The sequence below is a fragment of the Dromiciops gliroides genome, chromosome 3 (assembly GCF_019393635.1).
Source record: "Dromiciops gliroides isolate mDroGli1 chromosome 3, mDroGli1.pri, whole genome shotgun sequence".
NCBI lineage: Eukaryota > Metazoa > Chordata > Mammalia > Microbiotheria > Microbiotheriidae > Dromiciops > Dromiciops gliroides.
In genome coordinates, this window is record NC_057863.1 from 433,561,255 (window position 1) to 433,579,282 (window position 18,028).

Here is an 18,028-nt window from a genome sequence, read left to right on the forward strand (position 1 = left end):
CAACTTAGTTTTCACTGGTTGTCCCCCATGCCTGGAATGTTCTCCCTCTTCATCTGCCTCCTCATTTACTTGGCTTCCTTCAGATCTCAGCTAGAAGTCACCTTTTAGAAGAAGCCTTTCCCACATTATCCTTAATGCTAATTACTTCCCTCTGAGATGATATCAATTTATCTTGTATATATCCTGTTTGTACATAGCAGCTTGTCTGTCCATTGTCTCCTGCATATTAGACTGTAAGCTCTTTGAAGCTATGTGTTGTTTTTGCCTTTCTTTGCTTACTTAGCACAGAACCTGGCAAACAGTCAGCACTTAATAAATGCCTTTTGACTGACAGATGACTATACTACTATTGTTGTTCAGTCTTTTTTAGTCATGTCCAACTCTTCATGACCCCATTTGGGGCTTTCTTGGCAGAGATACCACAGCAGCTTGCTATTTCCTTCTGCAGCTCATTTTACAGACAAGGAAATAGAGACAAACAGGGTTAAGTGACTTGCCTAGGGTCACACAGCTAGAAAGTGTCTGAGGCCAGATTTGAACTCAGGGAGACTCATCTTCCTGAGTCTGGGTCCTGGCCACTTAGTTGCCCATACTAGTATTATTCTTCTATATTGTACAGGTAGATAAATGCTTGCTTTTTGTAATTGAGTGAAAGCTCATATTCTGTACCCAGTGAAAGACTCTTCTGTACAACTCTAGTAGCGGACAGAACACGAACGAAGTACACATTGTCCTGTTCCTACATGGTTTTAATTTCTGAAGCCCCTCCCTACTTGAATTATATACGAGGTGTTTGGAAAGGGTCTGTAGGGGAAGTCATCATAAATACGCAAATGCTGCTCAGCCCTTCATTCTAGTATACATTCCATTCATAGAATAGGAAGGAACCTTAAATCAAATACCAAAGTGTTTAGTAGAGTTAAGACAGCACATTAAATAAAAGGAAAACTCAAGCAGTGGAATTATTCTCAGCCTCCCATACACAAATGAGTACAGTTTCCTACATGCTCACATGCTGGTTAGGAAGAGAAAACCTTCTCTATAAAATTCACATGGTGGTGGTAAAGAAATTATCTGTCTTGTATGACTGGATTGGAGGAAAGATTCTACCACCCCATCTTTCCCTCATTGTTTTTGTTGTTGTTGTTGTTTTGCAGGGCAATGGGGGTTAAGTGACTTGCCCAGGGTCACACAGCTAGTAACTGTCAAGTGTCTGAAGCTGGATTTGAACTCAGGTACTCCTGAATCCAGGGCTGGTGCTTTATCCACTGCGCCACCTAGCCTCCCCTTTCCCTCATTGTTATTTTGGAGATCTCTGGAAACCTCTTGAAGGAAGGCATCCATCTCTGCTGGACATGGGGGTCATCAGGACTCCACACTCACAAGACACTAGAAACCCTTTCACACTCTTGCTTCTTTCCCACCCCTACCCCCATACTCCTACTATAGTCCCATTATGCGCTCTAGCTCTTCCAACTTTCATGGGTGAGTTGACCCATTTTTTAAACCTCCAACATCCTCAATTGCCCCTACCCTTGCCTTTTACGCTTTCTTCCCTATCACCAGAGACCTCACCTTGTGATGCAAATACATTGAGACCTGGAAAACAGAGCCTTCATTTCTCTCCCAATGAATAATGCTCTCCCTAGAATTGTAGAAGATATTAGCTGAATGAACAGAGTCCTCTCACACACCTTAGTGCCCATACAGTGCACCAGCTAGGAAAGAGGAACTACTGCTAAGAGATAGTGAAGATATATGAAGAATATCAGATGGAGAAGTTGGATTTGGGAGAGTTCACCTGAAGGCTGGCTACCCGGAAGTCATGGGACTCTGACCTTTGAACAGACCCTAAACCTGATGGAGGCCTTAGGGTAGGAGGCAGAGTGAAAGCGGGCATGAAGATGTAAAAAAAAAAAATTATAAAATGATCTGTTTGTTAAATTATATTATCATGCATTTGAGGAATGAGTATAATTCCCTGGTCTATTAGCTATGGTGGGGGGCGGGCAGAGTGTCGGGGGTGTGTGTGTGTGTGTGTGTGTGTGTGTGTGTGTGTGTGTGCAGGGAATATCCTTATGGAAAGAGGTTAATTTTTGGATTGTTTGAGGATATTTTTGAAGAGACATTCGATGGCATGACCAGATGTAGGCATTATAAAGTTATATGGTAGTAAAATAAAGGAAAGATTGGAAGAAGCAGGAGGAGCTATTGTGATAGTTTGGGAAAGAATTAGGGCTCTACTGGGGTAGTGATAGAGTAATCCAATCCAATGAACATTTATCAAGAGCCTACTATCGGCCAGGTGCTGGCTAAGTGCCAGGGATTCAATGAATAAAAAGGAAAATAGTTCCTTCCCTCAAGGAGCTTACAATCTAATGAGGAGAGACAACACATAAAAGAAGTCAGGAAGGACATGGTGGGGACATCAGAAGTTATCTTCTTCTGTGTAGTTGAAACCAGCCAGAGCAGCAGATGCAGAGTTGGAGTGAGCCTAAAAGTCCTAGTTTCTGCTCTCTATAGAGGAAGGCTTTGGGAGGAATTTGGTACTCTGCCCTCCAGGCCTCCAATCAGAGGGGAAATGAGGCTGAGGGAGATGGTGTCAGTCAAGGCTTGGGTTAGCAGCATTGTGATGAGATTAGGGGACAGCTAAGTAATGCAATGGATAGAGCCACAGACCTGGAGTCAGGAAACCTGAGTTCAAATCCCACCTTAAACACTTAAAAATCCCAGGTGAATCACTTAACCCTTTTCAGCTCTGTCACAACTAGGCCAGTCTTGAACATAAGATGCTGAATGTAGTCAATCAACAAGTTAATTAATTAATTAATTAAGCCCTTATAGAATATGACAGGCACCATGCCCAGCATGTATGAAAAGACAAAATAAAAACAGTCCCTGCCCTCAAGAAGCTCACATTCTATTTGGAGGAGACAGCATGTAAATAAATAGGCCCATCTAAAATATATGCAGAATAGAGGGAAGGTCATCTCAGAGGGATGGTACTGAGGAAGTGGGAGAGAGAGGGGTGGACATAGACCAAAAAGGAGTAAAGATTTGAAAAAAAAAAAATACCAATTCACAGCTTCCTCTTTTTAACTCTCTCTTTTTTGGGGGGGAGGGGCAATGAGGGTTAAGTGACTTGCCCAGGGTCACACAGCTAGTGTCAAGTGTCTGAGGCTAGGTTTGAACTCAGGTCCTCCTGACTCCAGAGCTGGTGCTTTATCCACTGCACCACCTAGCTGCCCCCTTTAATCCTCTTTTTACTTTGAATCCTCTGTTCTATTTTGTATGTGGAAATGGTCCTCTTTTTTTTTTTTTTTTTTTGCATTTCTTACATTTTAAAAAAATTTAAAGAGCTTATTATTCTTGGAAGGTGTGTATTAATTCCACTATAGTCCCTCTCACTATTCCTCTATCATATTCCAACCAAAGCGTCCTTCTTTGGTTAAAACTCTATTATGTGGGTTGCACTCTCCCTGGCTTCCTCCCACTCCTCCCCCTTTAGAATGTAATCTCCCGGAGGGTAGGGACTGTCTTTGCTTTTTACATTTGTTTTTCCAATTACTTGGCACATAGTGAAACACTTCATATATGCATTATTTATAAATACATTAATTCACTCTGTTTCCTTAGTTATCTACCTGTCAATTTTTTTCATAAGAAGTAATGAGAGAAAAATAATGGTCACCCAGAAGGCAAGTGAGTTTATTCTACCTATACCTTTCCACTCTTCTGGATATAAGAAAATAGGCTATGCTGTAAGAACCCAAACAGATATATTAGGTTCTACTAGAGAGGCCCTATTTATCTATTTCTATTTCCAAACCAGGCAGGTATTTTAATTACAGTAATTACAGTATATTAGTTTTTGTTCATTGATCTATTTCCTTGTTCTCAAAGTTCTTCTCCTGAGGGTGCTTAATACAATGCTCTGAGCAGAAAAGACACTCTAGAAATGCCTATTTACTAACTCTCCAGTCCGTTTTAATTAGTTTTGTAAAGGAGAGGAATATTTGGACAATTTCCAGGTTTTTTCTTAAGAAGACTTAATTATGGGGCAGCTAAGTGGTGCAATGGATATAGCAAGCACCAGCCCTGGAGTCAGGAGGACCTGAGTTCAAATCCAGACCCAGACACTGTGTGATCCTTGACAAGTCACTTAACTTCAATTGCCTCAAAAAAAAAAAAAAGAGTCACCATCACATAATAGAACTGCTCAACACCAGACTTAGTATTAGGAGGCCCCTTTCTAATCCTGGTTAAATAACAGACTGGCTACATCATACATAAGGTACATTTGGGAGTCTCTCTGTGACTTGATTGTCTCAATTGTAAAATAATAGCTACCACTTATCTAGCATTTTGAGTTTCAAAAATTTCATCACAACAACCTTGGGACATAGATAATAAAACAAGCTAATATTTATTTAGTGCTTACTATGTGCCAGGCACTGTGCTAAGCGCTTTACCAATGTTTTTTCTCATTGGTTTCCACAACCACCCTTGGAGGTTGATTCTATTATTATCCTCATTTACGAAATTGAAAAAAACAAAACAAAAAACAAAACCTGAGGTTAAACAAGTTAAGTGACTTGCCCAGGGTGCCACAGCTAGTAAGAGTCTCAATCTAGATTTGAACTCGGCTCTTCCTGATTCTAGCACTTGTGTTCTTTCCACGTCACCCCCTACCTGCCTTTATATTTTTGTCTCCATTTAACAAATGAGGAAAATGAGGTTCAGAGACACGAAGAGACTTTACCCCAGACACACCCAACTAGAGGCTGACTTCAAACACTCATCTTCTGATCCAAAGCTAGTGTTTCCTGGGGAACCAAACCTGCCCCGTGGAATATTTCTCCTCCCTACTTCACCCCGTGGTTGTGAGCCTTCAGTGAGAGAATGTGTGTGGACGCCCTGAAGCTCTCTATGGAGTATTATTATCATTCCTGTTAATAGTCCCACGGCAGGAGGGGATGAGTCTTATGCACTTTACTGGACTCTCATCAAAAGTTTGTTGATGGGAAAGTCATCTATCCTTAGAGAAGATCCATAAAAGACAGTTATACCACAAGCAGATGACACGAGGAGATTGATCATAGATGCACTGTCCATTTATGGCTTTGGAATCTGGGGCAGGACAGTGTGACATGTGCGGGGTGAGAGAGCAGTGACCTACCACTTTTGTTTCCAGCTTGGATTCCCATCATTTGGTGACTTTCCCTCCTCTCATTTCCTGTTTTTCCTGAAGGCCCATGTGGATGAATATCGGGGTTTTTTCCCCCTCTGCAGGTGTTAGTTACTTCTTTCTCCTTCCGGGCTGCCTTTCATCTGAGGCATCTGTTCTCACTTGAATGACAGTCAAAAAAAAAAAAAAAAAAGAAAGAAAAAAATGAAGAGCTTCTCATGGTGAGGGACATGCCCTCCTCAGTAGCCATTACTTAGAGGGAGCCCACTGGACACTGGTGATTCTCCTCTGGAAATGAAGCTGGGGCTCTCATACCTAAACCAGGCAGTTTTCTAAGAGTTGCTATTTAGTCACTTTATACTTTAAAAACCGTCTAGAAATCCACTGAAACATTTTCCATCATTGCCCAGTTTTAGAAGTGATGATGGTTAAATTGCATTTCCTGAAACACATAACTTTGTATGGAAAACAACAAAACAGGAAAATTTTTAAAGCCCTAAAACCTTTTATAACAGAGCTTGTAAGTGTGGTCCTGGGTCTGAACCCTGTATTTGTACACAGAAGCCTTTAAATGCTACTGTATGCATACATAGTGTTCCTGAACAAAGTCTTAGGGTGAAATATCTTAAACTATAAACTTGGGCTTTAAAAAAATGACACGGGGAGGGGAAAGCTAGGTGGCACAGTGGATAAAGCACTGGCCCTGGAATCAGGAGGACCTGAGTTCAAATCCAGCCTCAGACACTTAACAGGTACTAGTTGTGTGACCCTAGGTAAGTCACTTAACCCCAATTGCCTCACCAAAACAAACAAACAAACAAAAAAAAATGACAGGCAGGGGGGACAGCTAAGTAGCACAGTGGATAAAGCACCCATCCTGTATTCAGGAGTACCTGAGTTCAAATCCGGCCTCAGATACTTGACACTTACTAGCTATGTGACCCTGGGCAAGTCACTTAACCCCAATTGCCTCATCAAAAAAAAAAAAAATGACAGTGTTTCTTTGTGTTTCTAGCCCATCAGTTGATAACATGGCAATCAAGGGTGTCTGCTTTTATGTCTTTGGATTTCCTCTGAGTATTTTCTTTTCTTGGCAAATATTGTAGCTGCTGGAGGGGTGACAGTTCGAATTCAGTGTTGCTGCTAGCTTCCCAAGCATGCTTGGATTGCTGCTCTCAAGGCCTCCCTAGGGATTACTATGAGCTGGAATTTTTCAGCCTCAAATGAAGTTTCTTTAGCAACAGGAGAAAAAAACCCTCTAAATTTTCCCAAACTCTTGACTGAGTCTCCAAATTTTCTATGTCATTGCTAGGATCTTTTAACTCTTGTGGAAGTCCAGTGTCAGAGAACTTTGCTATGGAAAATGAAAAGGTCCTTGTTTCTTCCCCTCTCTTCTCTCAGATCACAGGCATCAAATATCATATAAAGAGAGAAAGTTGATATGTTGAAGATGGATGCAGTAAATCCACGGCTTAGACATGTGAAGGCAAGTCATACCAAGAGCTTCTTATCAGGATCATGTATGTATGGAGAAGTGTGTAAAATAAATCCAGCAAATCACCTGTTTTTTCATGTATTTCTTAAATTTCTAGCTTAAAATATGTTCTGTTCTTATTCAAAGCATGGCAGGATGAAAGGGAGTCTTATGGCTAACACTTATTTTAGTGCCCCAATTACTCTGGTGGATCTGTGATCTTATTATCACTGTGGGTACGTACCTATTCCAACAATACATATTGCCACCCAAATACACCTAGCCATCCTGTGCAGTAAACATCTATGCCTTCCCACAAATTTGTTCTCCTGCCATCTCACAGAGATCAGTGGAGCAGAGACAGGCCATCAGTCATCCTTCACTTTCATTATGTGACTGGGCTATTCCATTTTTTAAAAATCCAGACATATATGTCTCTGAATATACCCTTCATACCTGCAGTGTAAAAGGCTGCTTATTTTTAACATGAGCCCAAATTCAGAACCTATGGAAAAATAAGATAACTACAATTCATCTTGTTTTCAATTATCTGTGGCTATTGGAAAAATGGCTTTCAAAAGAAACATGCAAATAATGGATTGAGCACAGTATTGATATCAACCATTATGTCACTTTTGGGGGAAAATGCATTGCTAGAAATTATATTAATAGCAACTTCAAAGCTATAATCCTTGGAGGAGTTGACCAAATATACCTTGAACTTGGCAGTTTTCTTTCTATCATTTAAAGGTGGGTATTGAGCTAAATTGAACAACAACAACAGGAGTTGCTTTTTGTGGCTATTCTCTTAGAAAGTGTTTTTGTGCATGGCCAGGGTATAGGTAAAAAATTGGAGGAAATTCACAGTTACAAGTATCCCATTGCTCATTCATTCATTGATTTGTTCTTCAACAGTAACAAACATTTATTAAGTCTACTACATTCAAAGCATTGTTCTATGCTGTATTGGACTTACAATCAATCAATCAAGTATTTGTTGAACTAGGACCTTCTATGGGGACAGAAGAATATTGATATTAAGGAAATGGATCTGTGAGTAATGGGACACCATAATGTCTAAAAAAAATCAAAATTTCAGATGCCCCAAAGATTTTGGAAAGTATTTCCATTAAGAAGTCTTCACAATGAAAAAAAAAAACATTATTAGGACAAATGGAGTCTAAGCATCCTGGTTGGCTCTTGGGGAAGCTGAAGAGGGATGTTCCAAAAGAAAAATGTGAAAGTAAATCACCAAAAGCTTTATTTTAGATAAGCTGAATAGCACAGTTTTCTTCAGGAAAAAACAAAAAAACACCTTAACATATAAAACTGGGAGTCCTGTGAAAATGGTAGTCCATAGACAAAATTTGAAGAAACATATTGAATCAACATAAAATACTGTTAATATATAACTATTTCTATGGTTGTGACAGGGATAAAACTTGTTATTATTGTCTAATGTTATTGAATAATTGTCCAATCATTTTAGTCATGTCTGCATCTTTGCAACACCCTTTGGGATTTTTTTGGCAAAGATACTGAAGTGGTTTGCCATTTCCTTCTCTAGCTCATTTTGCAAATGAGGAAACTGAGGCAAAAAGGGTTAAGTGAATTGCCCAGGGTCACACAACTGTGTGTCTGAGACCACATTTTTTTTGTTTGTTTTGTTTTGTTTTTGTTTTTGCAGGGCAATGGGGGTTAAGTGACTTGCCCAGGGTCACCTAGCTAGTAAGTATCAAGTGTCTGAGGCCGGATTTGAACTCAGGTCCTCCTGAATCCACGGCCGGTGCTTCATCCACTGAGCCACCTAGCTGCCCCTGAGACCACATTTGAATTCAGGTCTTCCTGACTCCTGGCCCAGTGCTTTATTCACTCTACCACCTAGCTGCTTATTCATTAATACAAGACTGTATAGTCAAATGTGCCATTATGGGGAACAGACTATAATATAAATTCTTTAGGAGATCCAATCCAATCCAAACAACATATATGACACCTACTCAGTGCTAGGTGTTGTGCAAAGCACAGGGGATACAGTTGATAAAAAGAAAGACAATTCCTGCTCTCAAGGTACTTACCATCTAAAAGGGGAAGACATACACAAAAGGAGACCTGAAAACAGTTGTGGGGGGGACAAGAGAGGAGACCGGGAGACATCTTATTGGGGAGGTGAAATTAGGCATAAGAGCAGATGCAAAGTAGAGTGAGCAAAGGTCCAGTTTCTGTCCTCTATAAAGTAAGGAATCTGGGGAGGAGTTTAGTACTCCACCTTGTAGCCAGAGGGGAGAGGAGGCTAAGGGAGGTGGTGTCAGTCAAGACTTGAGTTAGCATCTTGGTGATGAGATTAGATGGGATGAGCTTAACCTAGGAGGGATGTCTTGTTACATGGAACTGGAACCACGCAGGGCAGCAAAATGAAATATAGGAAATCAGAGAAGAAATCAATGAGGACCATAGGAGACTTGGGAGGTCTATAGTTTAACTGGATCTTAAAGACTAGGGAGGATTTAGAGCAGAAAAGATGTTATCCCAGGTCAGGAGGAGGAATGAGGCAAGAATGAGCATGTTAGGGGGAAAGTGAAGAGCCCATTTTAACAATCGCAAAGGGCACAAGTTGGGAAGGAATAGTAAACCAGGTAACTAACTCATATCAGGTGGTTGTTGTTGAGTAGTTCAGTTGTGTCTGACTCCTTGTGACCCCATGGACCCTAACACGTCAATGCTTGTCCATGGGGTTTTCTTGGCAAAGATACAGGGGTGGTTTGCCATTTCCTTCTCCAGTAGATTAAGGCAAAAAGATGTTAAGTGACTTGCCCAGGGTCACACAGTTAGTAAGTGTCTGAGGCTGGTTTTGAAGTCTACTATTTCTGACTCCAGGCATACCACTCTTTCTGCTGAACCACCTTGCTGCCTCTTATGTCAGGTGGAGAGGGCTTTGAAACTTCACACAGAGAAGAGTAGACCTGAGATGGTAGGGAATAGGTAGCCAATGTAATTTTTTGATTTTAGACAAAGTGGTACTTTGAACTTTTAGCCTGGTAAAAATTGATTCAGTCTGATTTGTTTGTCTGTTTTCTATGCTGACTGATAAGAGTTTATTGATTTCACAGGTAGAATGGACTTTTAAGATCATCTAATTTTTATAGAAGAAAATGAGGCCCAGAAAAATCAAGTGACTTGCATAGACCCATAAGTTAGAAGGGAAGAGGAGGAGGAAGAGAGGGAAAACAGGAGGAAGAGGAGGATGTTATTAAATAGTTAAATAATATAATACTAAATAACATAATCCCATGGTAGGGTAAAACTTTGTCTTTAAACTGTTTTTCTTTGAACTGCATTAACAAGATGAGAATGAGTTAAGAGTGCTGGCAATGATGAGGATGGTGTTAATAGCTCACATTTATGCTTCTTTTAAGTTTGGGAAATACTTTACATTATCTCATGTGATCTTCACAACCATTTTGTAAGGTAAATGTTATAATTATTCCCATTTTCAAATAATGAAACAGAGGCTCAGAGCATTTCAGTGATTTGCTCAGGTCATACAGATAGTAAATGGCAAAATAAGGTTTACAAAGCATTTTATAAATATTATCTCCTTTTATCCTCACAATGACTCTGGGAGGTAGGTGCTATTATAATACTTATTTTACAGACGAGGAAACTGTGGCAATAGGTTACATGGCCTGCACAGGGCCACATATTTAATAAATGTTTTGAGGTCTGGTTTGAACTCAGGTCTTCCTCACTCCAGGTCCCTGGCTCCACTCACTGTGCTGCCTGCTCTTATCAAAGATTCCAAACTCCACTCCCTGTAATTAAATAAGTGGCCCTTATAGGGCATACAAGAAAAATGTGCAGGTTTTTTTTTACACAGACCCATAGGTCTGAAGAAGAATACTGGGGTGAAGTATTTTCATATGGCTTGCTGTCTATGTTTCCTCAAGTGTGTACGATTATATTCTACGGATTCTGGTTATAATTATGGGGGGCTCCTTGTTCAGCAAGCGCAGATCTAGCCATTTTCCAGGGAGATAAACAAAAGAGACATAACAGCCTCTGTGAGATCCTCTATGAACGTCAAAGGACATTAGAATTTCTATACTTTATTATTATTTTTTTTGGTGGTCATGGTAGATGGAGTATAAAAAGACCATAATTCAAAAGCTTTTTAGTACCACAGTCTCTTTTCAGTCCTTGTAATACAGGTTTGGTTAGTGTACTGTTTTTTATCCTAGCAGTATTTCAACTCACTTAAGCAGAGTGAAATAATGTGATTTGAAATGAGATATTATACAAGCTGAAGGACAATAGATGAGGCTTCTCTATGAGTTGGAAAATCCACCTAGATATGTGATCATTTAGGCCCTTGCAAAGGGAGAACTGTCATGGTTACCTAAACATCGATGAAGAAAAGTCTAATGTGAGTGAAGGGAGGGGGGAGGTAAAAGGGGACAAAATATGGGAGCTAGGTTAGGATGAATGTTTTGCAGTTGAATATTAGCCAGAACTGGGTTCAAGGCCCCCCGCTTTGCCTTTTGTTAGCTGTGTGAAGGTAGCTGAGTCACTTGACCTGGGTAAGCTTCAGTTTCCTGATCTGTAAAACAGAGATAATCATATTTGTGCTCCCTGACTCATGGGGCAGTGGCAAGGAGAGTATATTGTAAACTGCAAAGGTCTATATGCACGTGAGATACTGAAAGACTTCTAAGTCGGGAACTTGGATTTCCAAACGAGCCAAAGACAAATACAGCATGGAGATCTCGTGTTTTAAAAAGATGCAAGACATATGAAGTGAACAAAACTATAACAACAGTTTGTACTACAACAGCAAGTTTTGTAAAAATGACAATTTTGAAAAACTTAGGAACTCTGATCAATGAAATAATCTATCTTCATTCCAGAGGACTGATAAAGATGAATGCTGCTCACCTCATGAAAGAAAGATAATATACAAACTGAGAAAGTGTTGGAGGTGACCAATGTGGGAATTTGTTTTACTTGAATGTGCTTATATGATGCTCTTCCTTCCTTCCTTCCTTCCTTCCTTCCTTCCTTCCTTCCTTCCTTCCTTCCTTCCTTCCTTCCTTCCTTCCTTCCTTCCTTCCTTCCTTCCTTCCTTCCTTCCTTCCTTCCTTCCTTCTTCTCTTTCTTTCTGTTTTTTTCTATATCAACCCATTTCCCTTCCTTCTTTTCTTCCTTCCTTGTTCCCTCCCTCTCTCCCTCTTCCTTCCTTTCCTCCTTTCTTTCTCTCTCTTTTCAAAAGGCAGAGGAAAGTAAGAAGGAGGGAAAAAATGATTGCTTGATAATTTAAAAAATAATAAAATTAAAAAGAAAACTGAAAAAAAAACATGCTACATAAAGCCAAAGCTTTATTGCTAAAAGTAAATAAAAAATAAATGACATATGAATCTACCTCTGTCAATGTCATTTTCTTCATTCAAAAGGCAAAAACACATGACATTCACAGGTGGAAAGTCCTCCAGTGTGGGAGTGGCCCATGCTTGAATGGATGATTTAGTAGATAATTTGATGGTTGGATCTCAGGCTTAAATAGATTCTCTCCTGATTTTCTGACATTTAAATTCTGGCAAATCCCTCAATTTCTTTTTTCCCTCCCTCATTTCTTTCTTCTTGAATCTGAGTTCCCAGCATTCCATTGTGTACTCTACACCCTTACACAATGGTATATCTTATCTATGGCCTTGTGGACACAACTACTCTTTTCTTTGCCTGTGGTTCTTACAGCTTGGTGCCAAATACCCATTACACTGTGGAAGGCCCATGTACAGCACCTCAAGGAACCTGACCTAACCCGTGTGGAAAAGCATATGGTATATGTGTGTGGTTGTGTGTGTGTGTGTGTGTGTGTGTGTGTGTAAGCCATTGTTTGCTGTTCCTGTTGGAATTCAACCCAGAAGTTTAAGTATTACTACTTCAGGATTTTGGGGGCTTCTGATGTGAGTATTCTATGACAGATTTGTCAACTCAGTCTTTTCCTAAGCCCAGTTAGCTCAAGATTGTTTGCTTGCCATTTTCTCAAATGGCTCAAGTGTTTGTTCAATCAGTTTAGCTGAAGGAGCCAGCCTTCTAACCTTCTGGTCAAGCTGACCCTCTTGAAAGCACTCCTTTCCTGGCATGAAATATTCACATTTATAATCTTTTCCCACATCTTGGCTTCCCTCCTAGTCAACCTGTTTATCAATTTGGCAGGTTTGGAGCCTGTTCTCAGCCGTGGCCACCTCCCCCTCCCTCTGCTCATGACGTCATATAAACTTCCTGGAGCCTGATCCCTGGGTTCCAGAAGAGGTTTTCGTCTACTTTAGAGACAACACATTGGCCTAGAATGTGGGAGAGAGCCGCCAGTCATGGCCAGATAATTGCTGAACAGCTGTGATGGCCCTTTAGAGAAACCAGAATTGCTGAATAGAAAGGTGTGTGTGTGTGTGTGTGTGTACACTTTTTTCCCTTTTTCTTTTAACTTAAGTACATGACTATGGTCATAGCAGAACAAGATACTTGTCCTGATTTAAACATGCTAAGCAGCCGTACAGACATTAAAAATGCTTTTACAATGAGCTAAGGTGTTTTGACATGCAGAATCAGGCGGATTCCACTTAAGCCTGTCTATTTACAGCTGTAGCCTCTTATTCTTATTGTTCCTCCAGTTCCTTGATGCTGTTGGCAGCTTCTGAGACTGTCCTCGTCCTCTCTCCCTTGTCCCCTCCCTCCCCTTCTCTCCCCTCCTTTCTCTCCCCCTATCTCCCTTCTCCTCTGTTTTCCTCTCTCAGTCTTCTCTCTCTGTTTCTCTCTGTGTGTCTCTCTCCTCTCTCTTTTTCTCTGTGTCTCTGTTTCTGTCTCATCTTCTCAGTGACCTGTGACCTAAACTTTAGTGTCACCCTCAGCTGTTCTGTTGGGGGAATCCAGCAGCTGCTGCTTAATACCACACGCAACTTGTACTCACTCCGAGTTTCTAGCAATAGTATTAATCTACTGATCTCCTACTATGATTTCAAGCTGACTATGATTTCTCTGCACAGTAGTTCGGGGAGGGGAGGGTTGGGGGGGCAGGGTGTGTGTGTGTGTGTGTGTGTGTGTGTGTGTGTGTGTGTGTGTGTGTGTGTGTGTAAACCTACCCTGAAGTGTGGTACTGAATTTTAATGGTACCCCCCCCCCAAGAAAAAAAGCCATTTCCTTGTAGTAGTCAAAAAAAAAAAAAACTTACAGAAGAGAAAGACACATTTTGGACAATAGAAGTTAGAAGATATAATAGGGAAATGATCTGTGGAAATTGTATTCTGAAAGAAATGTTAAATATGAAAGGTATCTCCCTCTGGGCTTTAAAAACAATTCCCTCTATGAGATTCCTCTAAAAAAAATTGTGATTCTGAACAAATCTGACCATTGGATATGATTTTGGTGGTAGAGGTTGGAAAAGAAAGGGATGATGGGTTTGGGGAGGGGTGATTGGTCTAAAAATATATTAGTGACGGCTTTGTGCAGTAAGCAATTCAGTGGAAAAAAACAAGTACGGTAACTTTTTTTTTAAAAGCAAATCTTCATAATTCTACATTCATGGAGGCCACAGCAAACAATTGTTGCAGATCAGCATTTAGGACAGTAGCTTTCTGGTTTTAAAGTCCACAATTATCAGTCCACACAGTTTACAAGTGGACAAAATTGGATTTTAATTTTTTTTTGTTTTCCATTTGCATATATCTTTTTTTTTTTTCCATTTGCTTATTGATTGTCAGATGATGTTCACAGAGCTCAGGGCCATCCTCTACACTTCAGATAATGACAGAAAAAAAAAACCAAAAAACGAAAACCAACCCAGGCAGCTTAATGCTACCAAACTAGGGGTGTGTCGATGCTCCGTTTCTCTCTCAAGAATGATAAACTCAATGGGGTTGTCTATTTTTAACCTCCTGTTCTTTCCTTTTGGCAGACTAATCAGTGTTAGCTGAGATCTTTCCCTGAATGAATCCAAGTAACCCTGTTTGCTGCCTTCTGAAATGACTAGGAGACACACATCTGTACAGAGGCTGCCTTAAAGAATAAACTGTGGTTCGAAAGTACCATGTCCAGCCAAGAGAGTTCTGGGGCACTGCCTTCTACAACAACAGTCAGTTCTGTCGCTGTGCAGGCTGGGGACTCCAGGATTGTCATAGCTATCTTGAAGGTAAGTTGACAGTTCTCTCACTCACTCTCAGTACTCTGTTCCTTCACTCCTTGATTCTGGGCTTGCCTAACTGCTGGGTGATATATACCCACTCAACATTCCATATGGGGCAGCAGTTTACAGTATAGTAGGGGAAAAATTTATGTGGTGAAGGCATCTTCTGCCTTTCTTAAGTAATTAAGAATAAACTAACAAATTCAAGACAATTTAACAACATGTTCTTTCCTTGCAAAAAAGTAAAAGAAAGAAGGAAAGAAAGGAATGGATTTTCAGTCAGGAAACAAAATAAAATAGTATCTCTGTCCCAGAATTTTTTAGATTTCCGAAGCTGAACAAAGAAGGAAGGAAGCCTGTTGTCTGGATAGAAGGAAGGGTACCTGTGATTATGCTTACACTTTTGTGGGGAGGACTGGTTGTAGGAAGTGGGGAGGAAGCTTAAAACTTGAGGAATGTAGTTCTTTGAGTATGAGGGGGAACAGGAAGCAGCTTTTGTGAGGGTTCCACATCTTGACTGTACTGGTCTCAGTACAGCACTCAGTCTGACAAGGTAAAGGAAGTTTTCAATTCTAGCCACAATACTGAGAAAGAAGAAGAAAAAAAAAAAACCAACAAGACACCACCACAGACATTGTTCCATAATGATGGCAAATTGGAGACCACTCAGGGCTTTAACCCTCATTGGTTTAATCTCCATCAAGCCCTTCTAACACTCGACAATATAGCTTCAGGCTGAACAAAACATCTTCCATCAAAATGAAGTGACTCATTCCCTTTGAAAATGCCTTGCAAAGATTTCAAAGCCTGGGACTTGGCTTTAGAGAGTTGACCACCTAAAGACTTCACTGTTTAATGAAGGGAAAAGCTGAAAAAAAGCCAGCAGTTCCCAGCCAAATATCATTTTGCATCTAACAGGCTTGATTGACTAGCTTTTCTCCTGGTTTTTTGATGGATGCCGGACAATATTTTCTATTTCACTGAACTTTGTTGCTGTTTATGTTACAGTAATATGAAGACTAATAGAGGAGAGACTGTAACTAGACATAGAGAAAACTTATTCAACATAAAAAGACTGAAAAGTATTTCTACTTGTTGTTACTGTACACTTGGTCTCTGAATACACAGGATCCTGTTCTATCTCTCTCTTACCAGAGATTCTATCTCAGGGCAAAAGATGAGATGAGAAAGAAGCCTGATGCTGAAGTATAGAGATTTTATAACGTGCATGTGACTTGATGATGCTTTGAGCATCCTATAATTTCAGTGCCAGATAGGGAGGTAGGCTAAGAAATTTTTAAAATTGTTTTCTTTTCTCCAGCTACCCATGCCCCCAAATACATAGCATCCTCAGAGAAGACAGGAGAACACCAATTAGGGAATATGCTCTAAGAAATCACAGGCTGGTTCTTTTAAAGAGTGGAAACTTTCAAATTACATTTCTAACTATGAAAATAATTTTTTTCTTGAACTGTGTCTAGGCTTTTCTTGCCATAAATATTTATAGAATTGAATTGAATCGAATTGACCTTACCACCACCTTCACATCAAACAGGTCTCCTGCTGCTGCTTTGAATATTTTTGAAAGGAAAAAATCCCAATTCAGGAAGCCCTGTGTAAAACAGTGCATATGTTTCTTAACCATGTCCAGTGTGCTAATTATATTCCAGAAGAGAAATATTTCTGTTGTTATTATATCAAAATTGTTTATTATATTATCATATTATTATGTAATATTATATTAATTAGATATTATTTTATAATATATCAAATATAATTGTATGTAATACTATTATAGTAATTATATTCCAGAAAAACTTTGGATTTCCCCCCTCGTTTCTCTTTAGAAATTCACCTATCCATGACCACCAGCCTCTGGGTTGCTGCTTTATTTTCTCAGTTGTTGATTCTTTAAAAAACGATTCTTTCAAGGAAACAGAATGAGAGGGTTGGGGAAGGTCAGGGAAAAGATTCAAGGCACAGAGCAGCTGGACAACATTCACGTGGCAGGTGTGACGGATGCTTCATTCTGTTGGCTTAGCACACACTTACTGAATACTTCCCCACAAAAATTGGGAAAATGGTGTTTCCCTTTAGAGTAAGAGAAAAATCATTCAGTTCAATCCCTTGTTTGCTTCATTCTCAGTCTTAGTTCAGCAGTCAAGGGCAAAGGTAAAGAACATGGAACATGACCTCAATTACATTGAACAAAACTTTCCCATATGTCCCTATTTTTTGTCCTACTTATCCAGGTGTTCTATCTCCTCTATTTCAAAGAGAGCTTAGTCTGGGCAATGGCTGGGATATGTGGTTGTGTGGAAGGACTCCGATTATTTAATACTGATTAAGAGGGAGCCAACAAGGTATACTTTATTGCAGAAATTCCCATTTTGTAGAGGTCGACATTTCCACAGGCAGACAAAACACACTCTGGACAGAATGGTTTTGCTCTGGAAATGAAAAGGGATCAGAATAAATTTAAAGATTCTGTGGACAAGAAGTTGCATTGGGAAAAGTTTGATGTGCAAAGTGAAGGAAGGAAGATGAACTTGAGATATTCATGAGAAATTTCTTTCCATCACATTTATTAAATGCCTTCTACACACTTGCTTGGGATAAAAATAGAAGCAGGAAACCCTCAAGATGCTTAAATTCTGGGAAGAGAAGCAAGATAAAAGATAGGAATATAAAATATAGCAAAATGCAAACTGCATGTACAGCAGGTAAGTGATTAGTAATCGCTGGGAAGGGACTTTAGGTTAATGACAGGGAAGTGGAGACAGTCCAGAAGAAGGTGATTGGCATTTTCTGAGCTTTGGCTTTGAGTTCCAGTGTGAGTGGTAACAAATTATAGAATGTGAGAGGTCCAATAGGCAGGGAAAAATATAAAGTCTTGCTCAGAGGAAAATTTCTTATGGGTACTCATGCAGATGGCAGCGAGGTGGTGTAGTACGTAGAGTGCTCGGCCTGAAGTCAGTAAGACTCGTCTTCCTGAGTTCAAATCTGGCCTCAGACACTTACTGGCTGTGTGACCCTGAGCAAGTCACTTAACCTTGTTTGCCTCAGTTTCCTCTTCTGTAAAATGAGCTGGAGAAGGAAATAGCAAATCATGCCAGTATCTTTGCCAAGAAAATTCCAAATGGGGTGACAGTCAGACACAACTGAAAATGACTAAATAACAACAGTATTC

The 18,028-nt window shown here is 40.0% G+C and overlaps 1 protein-coding gene across 1 annotated transcript in view; it reads left to right on the forward strand.

Moving 5' to 3' along the window:
• Positions 1-12,971: 12,971 nt before the first annotated feature.
• CCDC141 (coiled-coil domain containing 141) overlaps positions 12,972-18,028 on the forward strand; it is a 254,579-nt gene continuing 249,522 nt past the window's right edge. Inside the window, exons 1-2 of the mRNA XM_043990782.1 lie at positions 12,972-13,096; positions 14,611-14,844. Coding sequence (XP_043846717.1) covers positions 14,743-14,844 — 102 coding nt within the window. The 5' untranslated portion in view covers positions 12,972-13,096; positions 14,611-14,742. The remainder of the gene's footprint in view (positions 13,097-14,610; positions 14,845-18,028) is intronic.